General features: G+C 45.0%; 1 protein-coding gene across 1 annotated transcript in view; it reads left to right on the top strand.

The window, feature by feature from the left end:
- Positions 1-20,017, top strand: part of CDHR2 (cadherin related family member 2) — a 239,739-nt gene that overhangs the window by 34,139 nt on the left and 185,583 nt on the right. The window contains exon 4 of the mRNA XM_077265704.1: positions 11,264-11,406. Within this exon, the coding sequence (XP_077121819.1) occupies positions 11,264-11,406 (143 nt within the window). The remainder of the gene's footprint in view (positions 1-11,263; positions 11,407-20,017) is intronic.

A 20,017-nucleotide genomic window follows, 5' to 3' on the forward strand; every position in this document is an offset into this window, starting at 1 on the left:
AATGTGGGCCTATATGCCCCCTTTTCCAAAAACATGATATACATACTGTAGTGGTGTGTGCGGAGTAATGGTAGCAATATATATGACATGATCTGGTGCTATTCTAGGCATTGAAGGCCGGTAACATACAGAATACCACTGATATTGAGTATGCACTGTAGTTTAGAAGTGTCTGATATGGAATTATTAAATTTTTTCTGTATTATTGGAAGACATGTCTAGTTTTTTCCAAAACTTTTACTTTGGGTTTCCCCCCCCCCCTTCTTTCCCCCCTTTTCTGTTGAATATTATCTTGTGCCAATGTATATGCTCTAAAATATGGGCCAGCAGCATTTTTATGAGTCGATACCGGGAATTGACACCCTGTCGGCAGGTAGGCTCATATAAGATTTGAATTGAGCCTGTGCGCATGTCGGCATCTGCTGACACGCATTTGCGTTCCACTATCCTGGGAGCGCCGTAAGGCATGTGATGTAGGGGAGGGTCTCAGCCGCATTGGGCAGAATTAGCACGCCGGAGTAATGCTGGGACTTTTTACTGGTGACACGCATTTGCGTTTCACTATGAACATTTCCTGAGTACTGCGCATGTCGAACTGGTGACACGCAGTTTGCGTATCAAGCTCCCGGGAGGCCCGGGATGTAAGGTAACTCTGTGGGGAGGCACTTAAAGGGAACCTGTCACCACGTTTTTGGAAGATGGGATAAAAATAGCGTTAAATAGGGGCAGAGGTGGGCGTTACATTAGTGTGTTTGTTATGCGTTTATTACCCACCTAAGTTGCCGAAATACCTTTGCAAAGTCTCCGTTTTCGCCTGTCAATCAGGCTGGTCTGGTCAAAAGGGCGTTGTCTTCCCCCAGATTTTGCGTAGTTTTCCGTTGGTGGCGTAGTGGTGTGCGCATGCCCAAGGTCCCGAATCCTCTGCCAGGGGATTTAAAAGAGCGCGCTGTTCGTTTTCATTGGTGATCGGTGGGCGCGGCCATCTTCCTTTGGCCGCGCGTGCGCAGAAGCGGTGCTCTGCTGGCCGCGGCTTCAGGAAAATGGCCGCCGCGATATCCATCTGCGCACGCGCGGCATCCCGCGGCCATTTTCCTGAAGCCGCGGCCAGCAGAGCGCCGCTTCTGCGCACGCGCGGCCAAAGGAAGATGGCCGCGCCCACCGATCACCAATGAAAACGAACAGCGCGCTCTTTTAAATCCCCTGGCAGAGGATTCAGGACTTTGGGCATGCGCACACCACTACGCCACCAACGGAAAACTACGCAAAATCTGGGGGAAGACAAGACGCCCTTTTGACCAGACCAGCCTGATTGACAGGCGAAAACGGAGACTTTGCAAAGGTATTTCGGCAACTTAGGTGGGTAATAAACGCATAACAAACACACTAATGTAATGCCCACCTCTGCCCCTATTTAACGCTATTTTTATCCCATCTTCCAAAAACGTGGTGACAGGTTCCCTTTAAAGCCACGAGGCTTAATTGCGCTCGCTATTGTATCTAAGAGCGGCGCAGACTGTTGTGAATTTGCTTTTTGCTCCCTCTAGTGGTTACTAGTTTTTTGACTCTGGTTTTTCTGTCATTCCTTTTTTCCGCACCTGGGTCGTTAGTTAGGGGTGTTGCTATATAAGCTCCCTGGACCTTCAGTTCAATGCCTGGCAACGTAGTTATCAGAGCTAGTCTGCTGTGCTCTTGTCTACTGATCCTGGTTCCAGTTATATCAGCTAAGTCTGCCTTTTGCTTTTTGCTATTTGTTTTGGTTTTGTATTTTTGTCCAGCTTGTTCCAAATCTATATCCTGACCTTTGCTGGAAGCTCTAGGGGGCTGGTGTTCTCCCCCCGGACCGTTAGACGGTTCGGGGGTTCTTGAATTTCCAGTGTGGATTTTGATAGGGTTTTTGTTGACCATATAAGTTACCTTTCTTTATTCTGCTATCAGTAAGCGGGCCTCTCTGTGCTAAACCTGGTTCATTTCTGTGTTTGTCATTTCCTCTTACCTCACCGTCATTATTTGTGGGGGGCTTCTATCCAGCTTTGGGGTCCCCTTCTCTGGAGGCAAGAAAGGTCTTTGTTTTCCTCTACTAGGGGTAGCTAGATTCTCCGGCTGGCGCGTGTCATCTAGAATCAACGTAGGAATGATCCCCGGCTACTTCTAGTGTTGGCGTTAGGAGTAGATATATGGTCAACCCAGTTACCACTGCCCTATGAGCTGGATTTTTGTATTCTGCAGACTTCCACGTTCCTCTGAGACCCTCGCCATTGGGGTCATAACAGTTTGCCAGGCCAGTATTAAATGTTTAATGCATTGCAGAAGAGGGATTATAAGAAAGAAGATTCTGAGTTTTTTTTTTTCTCCTTCCCCTTTACCTCAGAGTGGCTATGCTTGCTGCAGACATGAATGTCCAGACCTTGATTACAAGTGTGGACCAGCTGGCTACTCGTGTGCAGGGCATACAAGACTATGTTATCAGAAATCCTAGGTCAGAACCTAAAATACCGATTCCTGAACTGTTTTCCGGAGACAGGTTTAAGTTTAGGAATTTCGTGAATAATTGTAAATTGTTTTTGTCCCTGAGACCCTGTTCATCAGGAGATTCTGCTCAGCAAGTAAAAATTGTTATTTCGTTCTTACGGGGCGACCCTCAGGAATGGGCTTTTTCGCTGGCGCCAGGAGATCCGGCATTGGCTGATCTTGATGCGTTTTTTCTGGCGCTCGGTTTACTTTATGAGGAACCCAATCTTGAGATTCAGGCAGAAAAGGCCTTGCTGTCTATGTCTCAGGGGCAGGACGAGGCTGAAGTGTATTGCCAAAAATTTCGGAAATGGTCCGTGCTGACACATTGGAACGAGTGTGCACTGGCCGCTAATTTTAGAAATGGCCTTTCTGAAGCCATTAAGAATGTTATGGTGGGTTTTCCCATTCCCACAGGTCTGAATGATACTATGGCACTGGCTATTCAAATTGACCGGCGGTTGCGGGAGCGCAAAACCGCAAATTCCCTCATGGTGTTGTCTGAACAGACACCTAATTCGGTGCAATGTGATAGAAAAACCGCAAATTCCCTCATGGTGTTGTCTGAACAGACACCTGATTTAATGCAATGTGATAGAATCCTGACTAGAAATGAGCGGAAAATTCATAGACGCCGGAATGGCTTGTGCTACTACTGTGGTGATTCTACACATGTTATCTCAGCATGCTCTAAACGTATAGCTAAGGTTGTTAGTCCTGTCACCGTTGGTAATTTGCAACCTAAATTTATTCTGTCTGTAACTTTGATTTGCTCACTGTCATCTTATCCTGTCATGGCGTTTGTAGATTCAGGGGCTGCCCTGAGTCTCATGGATCTCTCATTTGCTAAGCGCTGTGGATTTACTCTTGAACCATTAGAAAATCCTATTCCTCTTAGGGGTATTGATGCTACACCATTGGCAGCAAATAAACCGCAGTATTGGACTCAGGTTACCATGTGCATGACTCCTGAACACCGCGAGGTGATACGTTTCCTGGTTTTACATAAAATGCATGATTTGGTCGTTTTAGGGCTGCCATGGTTACAGACCCATAATCCAGTCCTGGACTGGAAGGCTATGTCAGTCTCAAGTTGGGGCTGTCGTGGTATTCATGAGGATTCCCTGCCTGTGTCTATTGCTTCTTCTACGCCTTCGGAAGTTCCGGAGTATTTGTCTGATTATCAGGATGTCTTCAGTGAGTCTGAGTCCAGTGCACTGCCTCCTCATAGGGACTGTGACTGTGCTATAGATTTGATCCCAGGCAGTAAATTTCCTAAGGGAAGACTGTTTAATCTGTCGGTACCTGAACATACCGCTATGCGTTCATATATCAAGGAGTCTCTGGAAAAAGGACATATTCGTCCGTCTTCTTCCCCTCTTGGTGCGGGATTCTTTTTTGTGGCAAAAAAGGACGGATCTTTGAGACCTTGTATTGATTATCGGCTTTTAAATAAGATCACTGTCAAATTTCAGTATCCTTTGCCGCTGTTGTCTGACTTGTTTGCCCGGATTAAGGGTGCCAAGTGGTTCACCAAGATAGACCTTCGTGGTGCGTACAACCTTGTGCGCATTAAGCAAGGTGATGAATGGAAAACCGCATTCAATACGCCCGAAGGTCATTTTGAGTACTTGGTGATGCCTTTTGGGCTCTCCAATGCGCCTTCAGTTTTTCAGTCCTTTATGCATGACATTTTCCGGAAGTATCTGGATACATTTTTGATTGTTTATCTGGATGATATTTTGGTTTTTTCTGATAATTGGGATTCGCATGTGGAGCAGGTCAGGTTGGTCTTTAAAATTTTGCGTGAAAATTCTTTGTTTGTCAAGGGCTCAAAGTGTCTCTTTGGTGTACAGAAGGTTCCCTTTTTGGGGTTCATTTTTTCCCCTTCTGCTGTGGAGATGGACCCAGTCAAGGTCCGAGCTATTCTTGATTGGACTCAGCCCTCGTCAGTTAAGAGTCTTCAGAAGTTCTTGGGCTTCGCTAACTTCTACCGTCGTTTTATCGCTAATTTTTCTAGCATTGTGAAACCTTTGACGGATATGACCAAGAAGGGCTCCGATGTAGCTAACTGGGCTCCTGCTGCCGTGGAGGCTTTCCAGGAGTTGAAACGCCGGTTTACTTCGGCGCCTGTTTTGTGCCAGCCTGACGTCTCACTTCCCTTTCAGGTTGAGGTGGATGCTTCGGAGATTGGGGCAGGGGCCGTTTTGTCGCAGAGAGGCCCTGGTTGCTCTGTTATGAAGCCTTGTGCCTTTTTCTCTAGGAAATTTTCGCCTGCCGAGCGAAATTATGATGTGGGCAATCGGGAGTTGTTGGCCATGAAATGGGCATTTGAGGAGTGGCGTCATTGGCTCGAGGGTGCTAAGCATCGTGTGGTGGTCTTGACTGATCACAAAAATCTGATGTATCTCGAGTCTGCTAAACGCCTTAATCCGAGACAGGCCCGCTGGTCATTGTTTTTCTCCCGCTTTGATTTTGTTGTCTCGTATTTACCAGGTTCAAAGAATGTGAAGGCCGATGCTCTTTCTAGGAGCTTTGTGCCTGATGCTCCTGGAGTCGCTGATCCTGTTGGTATTCTTAAAGATGGAGTTATCTTGTCAGCTATTTCTCCGGATCTGCGACGTGTGTTGCAGAGATTTCAGGCTGATAGGCCTGAGTCTTGTCCACCTGACAGACTGTTTGTCCCGGATAAGTGGACCAGCAGAGTCATTTCCGAGGTTCATTCCTCGGTGTTGGCAGGTCACCCGGGAATTTTTGGCACCAGAGATCTGGTGGCCAGGTCCTTTTGGTGGCCTTCCTTGTCAAGGGATGTGCGGTCATTTGTGCAGTCCTGTGGGACTTGTGCTCGAGCTAAGCCTTGCTGTTCTCGTGCCAGCGGTTTGCTCTTGCCCTTGCCTGTCCCGAAGAGACCTTGGACACATATCTCCATGGATTTCATTTCTGATCTTCCGCTATCTCAGGGCATGTCCGTTATCTGGGTGATATGTGATCGCTTCTCCAAGATGGTCCATTTGGTTCCTTTGCCTAAGCTGCCTTCCTCTTCCGATCTGGTTCCTGTGTTTTTCCAGAACGTGGTTCGTTTGCACGGCATCCCTGAGAATATTGTGTCAGACAGAGGATCCCAGTTCGTTTCCAGGTTCTGGCGATCCTTTTGTAGTAGGATGGGCATTGATTTGTCGTTTTCGTCTGCTTTCCATCCTCAGACTAATGGACAGACGGAGCGAACCAATCAGACTTTGGAGGCTTATTTGAGGTGTTTTGTCTCTGCTGATCAGGACGATTGGGTGACATTCTTGCTGTTGGCTGAGTTTGCCCTTAATAATCGGGCTAGTTCCGCCACCTTGGTTTCGCCTTTTTTCTGCAACTCTGGTTTCCATCCTCGCTTTTCTTCGGGTCATGTGGAGCCTTCTGACTGTCCTGGGGTGGATTCTGTGGTGGATAGGTTGCAGCAGATCTGGAATCATGTGGTGGACAACTTGAAGTTGTCACAGGAGAGGGCTCAGCGCTTTGCCAACCGCCGCCGCGGTGTGGGTCCCCGACTACGCGTTGGGGATTTGGTGTGGCTTTCTTCCCGCTTTGTTCCTATGAAGGTCTCCTCTCCCAAATTTAAACCTCGTTTTATTGGGCCTTACAAGATATTGGAAATCCTTAATCCTGTATCTTTTCGTCTGGATCTTCCTGTGTCGTTTGCTATTCACAATGTATTTCATAGGTCCTTGTTGCGGCGGTACATTGTGCCTGTAGTTCCTTCTGCTGAGCCTCCTGCTCCGGTGTTGGTTGAGGGCGAGTTGGAGTACGTGGTGGAGAAGATCTTGGATTCTCGCCTCTCCAGGCGGAGGCTTCAGTACCTGGTCAAGTGGAAGGGCTATGGTCAGGAGGATAATTCCTGGGTGGTCGCCTCTGATGTTCATGCGGCCGATTTAGTTCGTGCCTTTCATGCCGCTCATCCTGATCGCCCTGGTGGTCGTGGTGAGGGTTCGGTGACCCCTCACTAAGGGGGGGGTACTGTTGTGAATTTGCTTTTTGCTCCCTCTAGTGGTTACTAGTTTTTTGACTCTGGTTTTTCTGTCATTCCTTTTTTCCGCACCTGGGTCGTTAGTTAGGGGTGTTGCTATATAAGCTCCCTGGACCTTCAGTTCAATGCCTGGCAACGTAGTTATCAGAGCTAGTCTGCTGTGCTCTTGTCTACTGATCCTGGTTCCAGTTATATCAGCTAAGTCTGCCTTTTGCTTTTTGCTATTTGTTTTGGTTTTGTATTTTTGTCCAGCTTGTTCCAAATCTATATCCTGACCTTTGCTGGAAGCTCTAGGGGGCTGGTGTTCTCCCCCCGGACCGTTAGACGGTTCGGGGGTTCTTGAATTTCCAGTGTGGATTTTGATAGGGTTTTTGTTGACCATATAAGTTACCTTTCTTTATTCTGCTATCAGTAAGCGGGCCTCTCTGTGCTAAACCTGGTTCATTTCTGTGTTTGTCATTTCATTTGCCAATGTATATGCTCTAAAATATGGGCCAGCAGCATTTTTATGAGTCGATACCGGGAATTGACACCCTGTCGGCAGGTAGGCTCATATAAGATTTGAATTGAGCCTGTGCGCATGTCGGCATCTGCTGACACGCATTTGCGTTCCACTATCCTGGGAGCGCCGTAAGGCATGTGATGTAGGGGAGGGTCTCAGCCGCATTGGGCAGAATTAGCACGCCGGAGTAATGCTGGGACTTTTTACTGGTGACACGCATTTGCGTTTCACTATGAACATTTCCTGAGTACTGCGCATGTCGAACTGGTGACACGCAGTTTGCGTATCAAGCTCCCGGGAGGCCCGGGATGTAAGGTAACTCTGTGGGGAGGCACTTAAAGGGAACCTGTCACCACGTTTTTGGAAGATGGGATAAAAATAGCGTTAAATAGGGGCAGAGGTGGGCGTTACATTAGTGTGTTTGTTATGCGTTTATTACCCACCTAAGTTGCCGAAATACCTTTGCAAAGTCTCCGTTTTCGCCTGTCAATCAGGCTGGTCTGGTCAAAAGGGCGTTGTCTTCCCCCAGATTTTGCGTAGTTTTCCGTTGGTGGCGTAGTGGTGTGCGCATGCCCAAGGTCCCGAATCCTCTGCCAGGGGATTTAAAAGAGCGCGCTGTTCGTTTTCATTGGTGATCGGTGGGCGCGGCCATCTTCCTTTGGCCGCGCGTGCGCAGAAGCGGTGCTCTGCTGGCCGCGGCTTCAGGAAAATGGCCGCCGCGATATCCATCTGCGCACGCGCGGCATCCCGCGGCCATTTTCCTGAAGCCGCGGCCAGCAGAGCGCCGCTTCTGCGCACGCGCGGCCAAAGGAAGATGGCCGCGCCCACCGATCACCAATGAAAACGAACAGCGCGCTCTTTTAAATCCCCTGGCAGAGGATTCAGGACTTTGGGCATGCGCACACCACTACGCCACCAACGGAAAACTACGCAAAATCTGGGGGAAGACAAGACGCCCTTTTGACCAGACCAGCCTGATTGACAGGCGAAAACGGAGACTTTGCAAAGGTATTTCGGCAACTTAGGTGGGTAATAAACGCATAACAAACACACTAATGTAATGCCCACCTCTGCCCCTATTTAACGCTATTTTTATCCCATCTTCCAAAAACGTGGTGACAGGTTCCCTTTAAAGCCACGAGGCTTAATTGCGCTCGCTATTGTATCTAAGAGCGGCGCAGACTGTTGTGAATTTGCTTTTTGCTCCCTCTAGTGGTTACTAGTTTTTTGACTCTGGTTTTTCTGTCATTCCTTTTTTCCGCACCTGGGTCGTTAGTTAGGGGTGTTGCTATATAAGCTCCCTGGACCTTCAGTTCAATGCCTGGCAACGTAGTTATCAGAGCTAGTCTGCTGTGCTCTTGTCTACTGATCCTGGTTCCAGTTATATCAGCTAAGTCTGCCTTTTGCTTTTTGCTATTTGTTTTGGTTTTGTATTTTTGTCCAGCTTGTTCCAAATCTATATCCTGACCTTTGCTGGAAGCTCTAGGGGGCTGGTGTTCTCCCCCCGGACCGTTAGACGGTTCGGGGGTTCTTGAATTTCCAGTGTGGATTTTGATAGGGTTTTTGTTGACCATATAAGTTACCTTTCTTTATTCTGCTATCAGTAAGCGGGCCTCTCTGTGCTAAACCTGGTTCATTTCTGTGTTTGTCATTTCCTCTTACCTCACCGTCATTATTTGTGGGGGGCTTCTATCCAGCTTTGGGGTCCCCTTCTCTGGAGGCAAGAAAGGTCTTTGTTTTCCTCTACTAGGGGTAGCTAGATTCTCCGGCTGGCGCGTGTCATCTAGAATCAACGTAGGAATGATCCCCGGCTACTTCTAGTGTTGGCGTTAGGAGTAGATATATGGTCAACCCAGTTACCACTGCCCTATGAGCTGGATTTTTGTATTCTGCAGACTTCCACGTTCCTCTGAGACCCTCGCCATTGGGGTCATAACAGCAGACATCCTGTAAAGCCGCCTTGTTAAAAATAAGATAAGACATTTGTCTTTAAGCATTACGGTAACCTGAGTCATTAAGAATAGCATCTGCTACTTCCGCACGCTGTAATCCACCTCTGTAGCCATTGCTGCTAGACTTTTGAAGCCATTGTTGCTATACCCGAATTTATCCCCTGATGAGCCCCCAAATTGGGAAGGCGCGAAACGCGTAGGGATGGCGAGATAGGACTGAATATGTCACCTACTCAGATAAGTCTATTTCTGTATGTTTTTCTGTCAAGACAGACCAAGCACAGTATTTGCTTATAAGACAACAATGAGGGATTGGCCTCAGATATTTTGGGCTTGTAGATGCACTAATCTAACGCAATTGAGAGACACTGTATATGATACCAATTTGTTTTGTGTTTCTTTCTTTTTTCTGATCTTGTTTAATATTTTGCTAATTTTTTCTCTGGTATAAGATGCGGAACTCATATGGCATCTAGAGTGCAGACTAATATGTTACTCATAGTAACAAAAGTTTATCAGATTATCCATTGAAGAGAGAGCAATGAAGGATGGTTCTCAGCCATTTCTGTATTCTTATGTGCATTAGCCCTTAAACTAAATGAGAAATACTATATGTGATACCCTATGAGGCAGATAATTTTTTCATTTGGGTTTATTTTGTTTTTTGGTTTTTGTTGAATATTTTGTTCCGTTTATTTTTGGACAATTCAGGGTGTAATATATATCACCCAAAACATATTCATATCCATTGAGTGTACTCATTTATCTGCTAACCCTTTTGGAGGGGTGTTATCTTGCTTAGGGATCCACTCTGTATATTAGCCTTATCGGTCTGTCTATGACTTGCAGGTCATCAACCACTAACAAAGATAGTGACATACTGATATATCTTTTAGAGGCTTCACTACCCATGACCTCCGAGTATTTAACTGAGCACACTTCAACTGTGCCCTGCTGTACCCCATAGCTCTGTACTATTTATATGTCTTTAAGAATATTTTTTGAGGTAACTGTGGGGTACATGCTATTTAGTGCATTTATGCAGTAATGTCTGCAGTGTTTTTAGAAACTTTTGTTCACTTTTTTCACTTTTTTCACTTTTTCACGTTTTTTGGTTAGTGTGACCTATTGGTCAATTTGTGTGTGTATGTCTGTGGGTATCTGGGTGTGGGTAGCAAGTAGGACCCTACTAGGGTGAGAAGGGACAGTCGACGTTGAGCGGGGGCGCCATATCGAATTCTAGGGTGCCAACCTCCGCTGGTAGGTAGGTGTAAGATACTTTAGGGCCACCTACAGGGACTGTGCCAGGCATATCTGCTCATTTCTCCCTATTTTTCTAGCCTACCCAACCCAGTTGGCTGATGTTGATTGCATACATTTGTGTTTATTAATTGGAATTTTAGTCAATCTAATAAAATATCGTTTTAAGGATAGTACACTGTACACAGACCCTGCAGTTAAAGAGCACTCTTCCACTTTAGTCAGACCTTGTTATTCAACGGCTATAACACACCACCTTCCTTTATTGCCTTTCAGTCTGACACACCTAACCATTTCACCATACTCTGAGCTTTTACCAGATCTCCTCTATATCTCATCTTTAGTCTCCACAGTACTGGCTTGTCTCACGGCCTTAACCCCTTAGTGACCGGGCCAAATTTTTGACCAGTGTCACTTTATCTGGTAATAACTCTGGAACGATTCAACAAATCCCAGTGATTTTTAGATTGTTTTTTTTTTTTTTTGTGACACATTACACTTTATGATAATGGTAAATTTCGTTTTTTCGTGACACATTATACTTTTTGATAATGGTAAATTTTGTTTTTTTGTGACACATTATACTTTATGATAATGGTAAATTTAGGTTGATATGTTTTATGTTTATTTATAAAAAAAATATCAGAAATTTGACAAAACTGTAAAAAAATAGCAGTTTTCAAACTTTAAATGATTATTCCTTTAATCCAGATAGTCATACCACAGAAAAACATTAATAAATAACATTTCCCTCATGCCCGCTTTACATCAGCACCATTTGCAAAATGTTATTTTATTTTTTTAGAATTTTAGAAGGATTAAAAATGGAGCTGCAATTTTTCCTTTTTCCAAGGAAATTTACAAAATATTTTTTTTAGGGACCTATCCATGTTTGAAGTGACTATGGAGGTCCTATATATTGGAAATCCCCCAAAAGTAATACCATTTTAAAAACAGCACCCCTTGACATATTGAAAACTTATGTCTGTCAATTTGTTATTTTAACATGGAGTTTCTCTTCAACAGGTTCACTTGTATTTCAAATTAACGCTACAGATAAAGATACTGCAGATATTCTGACATATGGCTTAATTGGAACAGATTCCTTTTATTTCTTATGCGATTCAGGCAGTGGTATTGTGACTCTTGCTGTTGAATTAGATTTTGAGGTAAGCGGTTTTGCAAAAATGCTTTATAGATTAGTTGGAATTTATCCATGTTTTACACCTCATTTCTGTAGTAGGATAGATTTTATCATATCTTGAAAAGTAGAGAAAAATTACATTCAAGCTGAAACCCTTGAAGATTAGACTTAAATGGGTTATCATTTTCAGCAATACGTGCAGCTTGCTGAATCCTAAGGGTATGTGTCCACGTTCAGGATTGCATCAGGATTTGGTCAGGATTTTACATCAGTATTTGTAAGCCAAAACCAGGAGTCGGTGATAGATGCAGAAGTGGTGCATATGTTTCTATTATACTTTTCCTCTAATTGTTCCACTCCTGGTTTTGGCTTACAAATACTGATGGAAAATCCTGACCAAATCCTGATGCAATCCTGAACGTGGACACATACCCTTACAGTATGTAATTTAGACACTGTCAGGATTCAGCTCTGCGGTTGTCAAGTGACCGCAAGTATGCGATTTGCATACTTGCAGTCACATGCCGACTAGAGTCTCAGCCGCACATTGTGAAGTGTCTGAGACCCTAGTTGGCACATGACGAAAAATATGCAAATCATCACACATAGATGTGCTGACCAAAAAACTAAAATAATGAAACAGTACAAAAATATCAAAATAAAAACAAAGGTAAAAAAACAAAAATGGGCCCACATGCACGCCTTTAGTAATGTACATGTGCACAAATGTGCTCTGTGGTCAACTAAAAGCATATACATTCACTATGTGTATACACTATGAATACATGAACTCCGATATTGCAATACAGGTTAAAAACGTAAGGTACTTAGTTAACATTTTATTATCGAAAAGTGCAAAAGCCATTCTACAGTTATGATCCGGTGACCTTGGAGCCGCATGAGACTTTCTCAGGAGTAGGTGGAACCTGTACTGACTGCAAACCCTAAACTGTCACCGCAACTAGAAGTAGCCGTGGGGTGTACCTAACACATCCTAGACACCTCGACACAGCCGGAGGACTAAATACCCCTATAGATGGAAATGGGAATTCTATCTTGCCTCAGAGCAGAACCCCAAAGGATAGGCAGCCCCCCACAAATATTGACTGTGAGTATTAGAGGAAAGACACACGCAGGCAGAAATCAGGATTTAGCAAAAGAGGCCACGCTAGCTAAATAGGAAAGGATAGGACAGAATACTAAGCGGTCAGTATTAAAACCCTAAAAATATCCACAGCAGATAATACAAAAATTCCACCATCTAACTAAAGACATGGAATGTATATCTGCATCTCCTGAGAATCCAACTTGACTGAAATATCCAAACACAGTCTAAGCTGGACAAGAAAAAACATTGAATAGTACTGAATTGTAAAGCACACAGCATATGTGCTGCAGAAACAAAACCAGACACTTATCTTAGCAGATTTGGCAGCAGGGCAGGAGGAACCAGACAGAGATGCAAAACCTCCAAGAACAATGGACAACTGGCAAGGGCTAATGAATCCTGCACACCTAAATATCCCAGTCAGAGCTGCAATCAGCAGGGACACCTGCCCAGGATTGCAACCCAGGGACAACTGCATTACTATCAACAACCACCGGAGGGAACCCAAGAGCAGAATTCACAACATTCTACCACGTCAAGGTATATCTTTCACATACATGGTCTCTAACACTTGTGCCTTGCCTCTTCATGTGCCAAGCTAAGCCTCATCTGGACTGTTGTGAACTCTATTTTTAGGCTCCCTCTAGTGGTCACAAGCGGTACTGTGTAGTGTTGTCTTCTGCAGGTTGGCTGCATCAGCTGGTTCGTTATCCTTGGTTCGTTTCCTATTTAACTCACCTGGATACTCAGTTCCTTGCCTGCTATCAATGTATTCAGTGCTCTTCAGATTCCTTGTGATTACCTTGCTCCCAGCCTCTCCAAGACAAGCTAAGTTTTTGTCCGTTCATTTTTTGATTATCAGCATTCATCATGTTTCTTGTCCGGCTTGCTAAGATGTGATCTCCTCGCTTGCTGGTTGCTCTAGGGGACTGAGTTTCTCCCCCCACACCGTTAGTTGGTGCGGGGGTTCTTGAAATCTCAGTGTGGATATTTTGTTAGGGTTTTTTACTGACCGCACAGACCCCTTACTATTTTCTGCTATCTAGTATTAGTGGGCCTCATTTGCTGAATCTGTTTTCACCCCTGTGTATGTGCCTTCCTCTTACCTCACCGTTATTATTTGTTGGGGGCTTCTATATCTTTGGGGATTATTTCTCTGGAGGCAAGAGAGGTCTTTCTTTCTCTCTAGGGGTAGTTAGTTCCTCAGGCTGGCTCGAGACGTCTAGGATTTTTTAGGCACGTTCACCGGCTACTTCTAGTGTGTTTGGATAGGTTCAGATTTGCAGTTAGTCCAGTTTGCCACCTCCCTAGAGCTTGTCCTATGTTTGTTACTTAGCTGGAGTAATTCGTGATCCTCAACCACTAAGGATCATAACAGTATAGCAGGCCAAAAAAGTGTTTAATGCATCGCAGAAGTGGGATAAAAAGAAGACCTGAGTACATTTTTTTTTTCCCGCTTTTCCTTTGCTGCAGTCTGTTTAGTTTCTTTCATCCCCTTGAACTCTGGGTGGTTTTGAGCTCAGCTGCAGACATGAATATTCAGACTCTGACTTCTAGTGTGGATCATCTTACTGCACGGGTGCAAAGTATTCAGGATTTTGTTATTCATAGCCCTATGTCAGAACCAAAGATACCCATTCCTGAGTTGTTTTCTGGAGATAGATCTAGGTTTCAGAATTTTAAAAATAATTGTAAGTTATTTCTGTCTCTGAGACCTCGTTCCTCTGGTGATTCCGCTCAGCAAGTTAAAATTGTTATCTCCTTGTTGCGCGGCGACCCTCAAGATTGGGCCTTCTCTTTGGCGCCAGGAGATCCTGCATTGCTTAATGTAGATGCATTTTTTCTGGCTCTTGGACTGCTTTATGAGGAGCCTAGTCTTGAGAATCAGGCAGAAAAAGCGTTGCTGGCTATCTCTCAAGGTCTGGATGAAGCAGAGGTGTATTGTCAAAAATTTCGGAAATGGTCGGTGCTTACTCAATGGAATGAGGGTGCCCTGGCTGCAAATTTCAGAGAAGGTCTTTCTGAGGCCGTTAAGAATGTTATGGTGGGGTTTCCCACCCCTACAAGTCTGAGTGATTCTATGGCTTTAGCCATTCAGGTTGATCGGCGTTTGCGGGAGCGCAAATCTGTTCATCCTTTGGCGGTATTTTCTGAACAGAGACCTGAGTCTATGCAATGTGACCGAACTCTGACCAGAATTGAGCGACAAATTCATAGATGTCAAAATGGGTTGTGCTTTTACTGTGGTGATTCTACTCATGTTATCTCAGCATGCTCTAAACGTTTAAAAAAATCGCTAAACCTGTCACCATTGGTACGATACAGCCTAAATATATTTTGTCTGTTACTTTGATTTGTTCTTTGTCGTCCTACCCGGTTATGGCTTTTGTGGATTCGGGTGCTGCCCTGAATCTGATGGATTTGTCGTTTGCCAGGCACTGTGGTTTTGTCCTGGAGCCTTTGGAATTTCCTATTCCTCTGAGGGGAATTGATGCTACGCCATTGGCTGAGAATAAGCCTCAGTATTGGACGCAAATGACCATGTGCATGACTCCCGTACATCAGGAGGTGATTCGTTTTCTCGTTCTGCATAATTTGCATGATGTTGTCGTTTTGGGTCTGCCATGGCTGCAGGCTCATAATCCAGTTTTAGATTGGAAAGGTATGTCTGTGTCAAGTTGGGGTTGTCAGGGAATTCATGGCGATACTCCGTTGGTGTCTATTGCTTCTTCTACTCCTTCTGAGGTCCCTGAGTTTTTGTCTGACTACCAGGATGTATTTAATGAGCCCAGGTCCAGTGCCCTGCGCCCTCATAGGGATTGTGACTGTGCTATAAATTTAGTTCCTGGTAGTAAATTCCCTAAGGGACAACTTTTTAATTTGTCTATACCAGAGCATGCCGCGATGCGGAGTTATATAAAGGAGTCTTTGGAGAAGGGACATATTCGCCCATCCTCTTCCCCTCTTGGTGCAGGATTTTTTTTTGTGGCCAAGAAGGACGGTTCTTTGAGACCTTGTATAGATTATCGTCTTCTGAATAAAATCACAGTCAAATTTCAGTATCCTTTGCCACTATTGTCTGATTTGTTTGCTCGGATTAAGGGGGCCAGTTGGTTCACTAAGATAGATCTCCGTGGTGCGTATAACCTTGTGCGCATTAAGCAGGGAGATGAATGGAAAACAGCATTTAATACGCCCGAAGGCCATTTTGAGTACTTAGTGATGCCTTTTGGACTCTCTAATGCTCCTTCTGTGTTTCAGTCCTTCATGCATGACATCTTCCGAGAATATCTGGATAAATTTATGATTGTTTATCTGGATGACATTTTGGTCTTTTCTGATGATTGGGAGTCCCATGTGAAGCAGGTCAGGATGGTGTTTCAGGTCCTGCGTGCTAATGCTTTATTTGTGAAGGGCTCAAAATGCCTCTTCGGAGTACAGAAGGTCTCCTTTTTGGGTTTTATTTTTTCTCCTTCTACTGTGGAGATGGACCCAGTCAAGGTCCAGGCTATTCATGACTGGACTCAGACCACGTCTGTTAAGAGTCTTCAGAAGTTCTTGGGTTTTGCTAATTTTTACCGTCGTTTCATCGCTAATTTTTCTAGCGTGGTTAAACCTTTGACGGATTTGACCAAGAAGGGTTCTGATGTGACTAATTGGTCTCCTGCGGCCGTGGAGGCCTTTCGGGAACTGAAGCACCGGTTTTCTTCAGCTCCAGTCTTATGTCAACCAGATGTCTCTCTCCCCTTCCAGGTCGAGGTTGATGCTTCTGAGATTGGAGCAGGGGCTGTTTTGTCGCAGAGAAGCTCTGATGGCTCTGTGATGAAGCCATGTGCTTTCTTTTCAAGAAAGTTTTCGCCTGCCGAGCGGAATTATGATGTTGGTAATCGGGAGTTGTTGGCTATGAAGTGGGCATTTGAGGAGTGGCGACATTGGCTCGAAGGAGCTAAACATCGTGTGGTGGTCTTGACTGATCACAAAAACCTGATTTACCTCGAATCTGACAAGCGCCTGAATCCTAGACAGGCTCGTTGGTCGCTGTTTTTCTCCCGTTTCAACTTTGTGGTCTCATACCTGCCTGGTTCGAAGAACATGAAGGCTGATGCACTTTCTAGGAGTTTTGTGCCTGACTCTCCGGGAGTTTCTGAGCCGGCTGGTATTCTCAGAGAGGGAGTGATTTTGTCTGCCATTTCCCCAGATTTGCGACGAGTGCTGCAGAAATTTCAGGTGGATAGACTTGACCGTTGTCCACCAGAAAGACTGTTTGTTCCGGATAGATAGACCAGCAGAGTTATTTCCGAGGTTCATTCTTCGGTGTTGGTGGGTCATCCTGGGATTTTTGGTACCAGAGATTTGGTGGCTAGGTCTTTCTGGTGGCCTTCCTTGTCGCGGGATGTGCGTTCCTTTGTGCAGTCTTGTGGGATTTGTGCTCGGGCTAAGCCTTGCTGTTCTCGTGCCAGCGGTTTACTTTTGGCTTTGCCTGTCCCGAAGAGGCCTTGGACGCACATTTCCATGGATTTTATTTCGGATCTTCCAGTATCTCAGAAAATGTCTGTCATCTGGGTGGTGTGTGATCGTTTTTCCAAGATGGTCCATTTGGTGCCCTTGCCTAAGTTGCCTTCCTCCTCCGATTTGGTTCCTCTATTTTTTCAGAATGTGGTTCGCTTGCACGGCATTCCTGAAAATATTGTGTCTGATAGAGGATTCCAGTTTGTGTCCAGGTTTTGGCGGACTTTTTGTGCTAAGATGGGCATTGATTTATCTTTTTCGTCGGCCTTCCATCCTCAGACTAATGGCCAAACCGAGCGAACTAATCAGACGTTGGAAACTTATTTGAGATGTTTTGTTTCTGCTGATCAGGATGATTGGGTGACTTTTTTGCCATTGGCCGAGTTTGCCCTTAATAATCGGGCTAGTTCTGCTACTTTGGTTTCGCCTTTTTTCTGCAATTCTGGTTTCCATCCTCGTTTTTCCTCGGGTCAGGTTGAGTCTTCTGACTGTCCTGGGGTGGATTCTGTGGTGGATAGGTTGCAGCAGATTTGGAACCATGTGGTGGACAATTTGAGGTTGTCACAGGAGAAGGCTCAGCGCTTTGCCAACCGCCGCCGCGGTGTGGGTCCCCGACTTCGTGTTGGGGATTTGGTGTGGCTGTCTTCTCGGTATGTTCCTATGAAGGTCTCCTCTCCTAAATTCAATCCTCACTTCATCGGTCCTTATAAGATCTTGGAAATCCTTAACCCGGTGTCTTTTCGTTTGGATCTCCCAGCATCGTTTGCCATTCATAATGTGTTCCATAGGTCTTTGTTGCGGAGGTATGTGGTACCTGTGGTTCCTTCTGTTGACCCTCCTGCTCCGGTGCTGGTCGAGGGTGAATTGGAGTACGTGGTGGAGAAGATTTTGGATTCTCGTATCTCTAGATGGAGGCTTCAGTATTTGGTGAAGTGGAAGGGCTATGGTCAGGAGGATAATTCCTGGGTTGTCGCCTCTGATGTTCATGCGGCCGATTTGGTTCGTGCCTTCCACGCGGCTCATCCTGATCGCCCTGGGGGTCTTGATGTGGGTTCGGTGACCCCTCCTCAAGGGGGGGGTACTGTTGTGAACTCTATTTTTAGGCTCCCTCTAGTGGTCACAAGCGGTACTGTGTAGTGTTGTCTTCTGCAGGTTGGCTGCATCAGCTGGTTCGTTATCCTTGGTTCGTTTCCTATTTAATTCACCTGGATACTCAGTTCCTTGCCTGCTATCAATGTATTCAGTGCTCTTCAGATTCCTTGTGATTACCTTGCTCCCAGCCTCTCCAAGACAAGCTAAGTTTTTGTCCGTTCATTTTTTGATTATCAGCATTCATCATGTTTCTTGTCCGGCTTGCTAAGATGTGATCTCCTCGCTTGCTGGTTGCTCTAGGGGACTGAGTTTCTCCCCCCACACCGTTAGTTGGTGCGGGGGTTCTTGAAATCTCAGTGTGGATATTTTGTTAGGGTTTTTTACTGACTGCACAGACCCCTTACTATTTTCTGCTATCTAGTATTAGTGGGCCTCATTTGCTGAATCTGTTTTCACCCCTGTGTATGTGCCTTCCTTTTACCTCACCGTTATTATTTGTTGGGGGCTTCTATATCTTTGGGGATTATTTCTCTGGAGGCAAGAGAGGTCTTTCTTTCTCTCTAGGGGTAGTTAGTTCCACAGGCTGGCTCGAGACGTCTAGGATTTTTTAGGCACGTTCACCGGCTACTTCTAGTGTGTTTGGATAGGTTCAGATTTGCGGTTAGTCCAGTTTGCCACCTCCCCTCCCTAGAGCTTGTCCTATGTTTGTTATTTAGCTGGAGGAATTCATGATCCTCAACCACTAAGGATCATAACACTAAACTAAGTGAAAGGAAGCCAGGCATCACTTCTGTCATAAACCTCACTAGGAAAGATGGGTGGATAAGAGTGCTGAGCTCTGTAGGGAGTTACACATCATTACATATACTACAAAAAATGTACAGATGTAAAATACGCACCTTGTGGCCAATATACAAATATATACAGTTGTGCTCAAAAGTTTACATACCCAAGGCAGAATTTTTTCTTACTTGGCTTTTTCTCAGAGAACATGAATGATAACACCAAAACTTTTTCTCCACTCATGGTTAGTGGTTGGGTGAAGCCATTTATTGTCAAACTACTGTGTTTTCTCTTTTTAAATCATAATGACAACCCATTATACTTTGCTGGACAGCAGACAAATAGGCAATTTAGGACATGCCGGATGCCATTCAACCAGGAGAGCCGTTTATCTCAGCTGAACGTTAGGTGAGTATGAAGTCAACCCATGAGGAAGAAGAGACCATCGAGCTTGACTAGGGTTTAACCTATGGGCTAACTTAAGATACTCCATATTTTTGTGGTCATTATACATGGTTATGGCAACTGGGAACTCTAAAGTGCATGTCGCTATTTCTCAAGTGATAATTTTATTAAGAGCTCACAGTCAACAATGGAATAATTCTATTCTGTTGGAGAAAATTTCTAGCTCCAGAAGAATTATGTGATAGAACTGCTCCTACACCAATAGCAGAGGCATGCACTTCAAAGAAGAACGGTCTGTTCATAGCAGTATTGTGTAGAACAAAAGCAGTAGAAAAAGAAGATTTAAAAGCTAGTAAGGTTTGAATAGCAGAGTCTGACTAGTTCTGGGAATTAGTGTCTTTCCACTTAAGAGTCGTTTATGAACTCGTGGTAATAATTTGCAGAGTGTTATGAATGTAACGCACACCCAAGGGTAACGGAAAAATGGAAGAACTACTACAGGGAGACTTTGCACCCACACCCAACTGGTTCCTGTACAGGCTAGAAAGACCCTACCCACACAACTGAAAAACACCACCTTGGACCTGGTTCCTTAATAGGCCATTGAGGGGTTTCTTGTACCTCCTGAGGAGCCAGAGGGGTGGCCACAGCACACTGTCAACAAGATGAGGGGTAAGTGTGTACAAGAAGATACAAAGACCCAGGGTGAGATAATTAAAACATGTTCATATAGGGTGGA

Source organism: Ranitomeya variabilis, chromosome 5, assembly GCF_051348905.1.
Source record: "Ranitomeya variabilis isolate aRanVar5 chromosome 5, aRanVar5.hap1, whole genome shotgun sequence".
In the NCBI taxonomy this organism is placed as follows: domain Eukaryota; kingdom Metazoa; phylum Chordata; class Amphibia; order Anura; family Dendrobatidae; genus Ranitomeya; species Ranitomeya variabilis.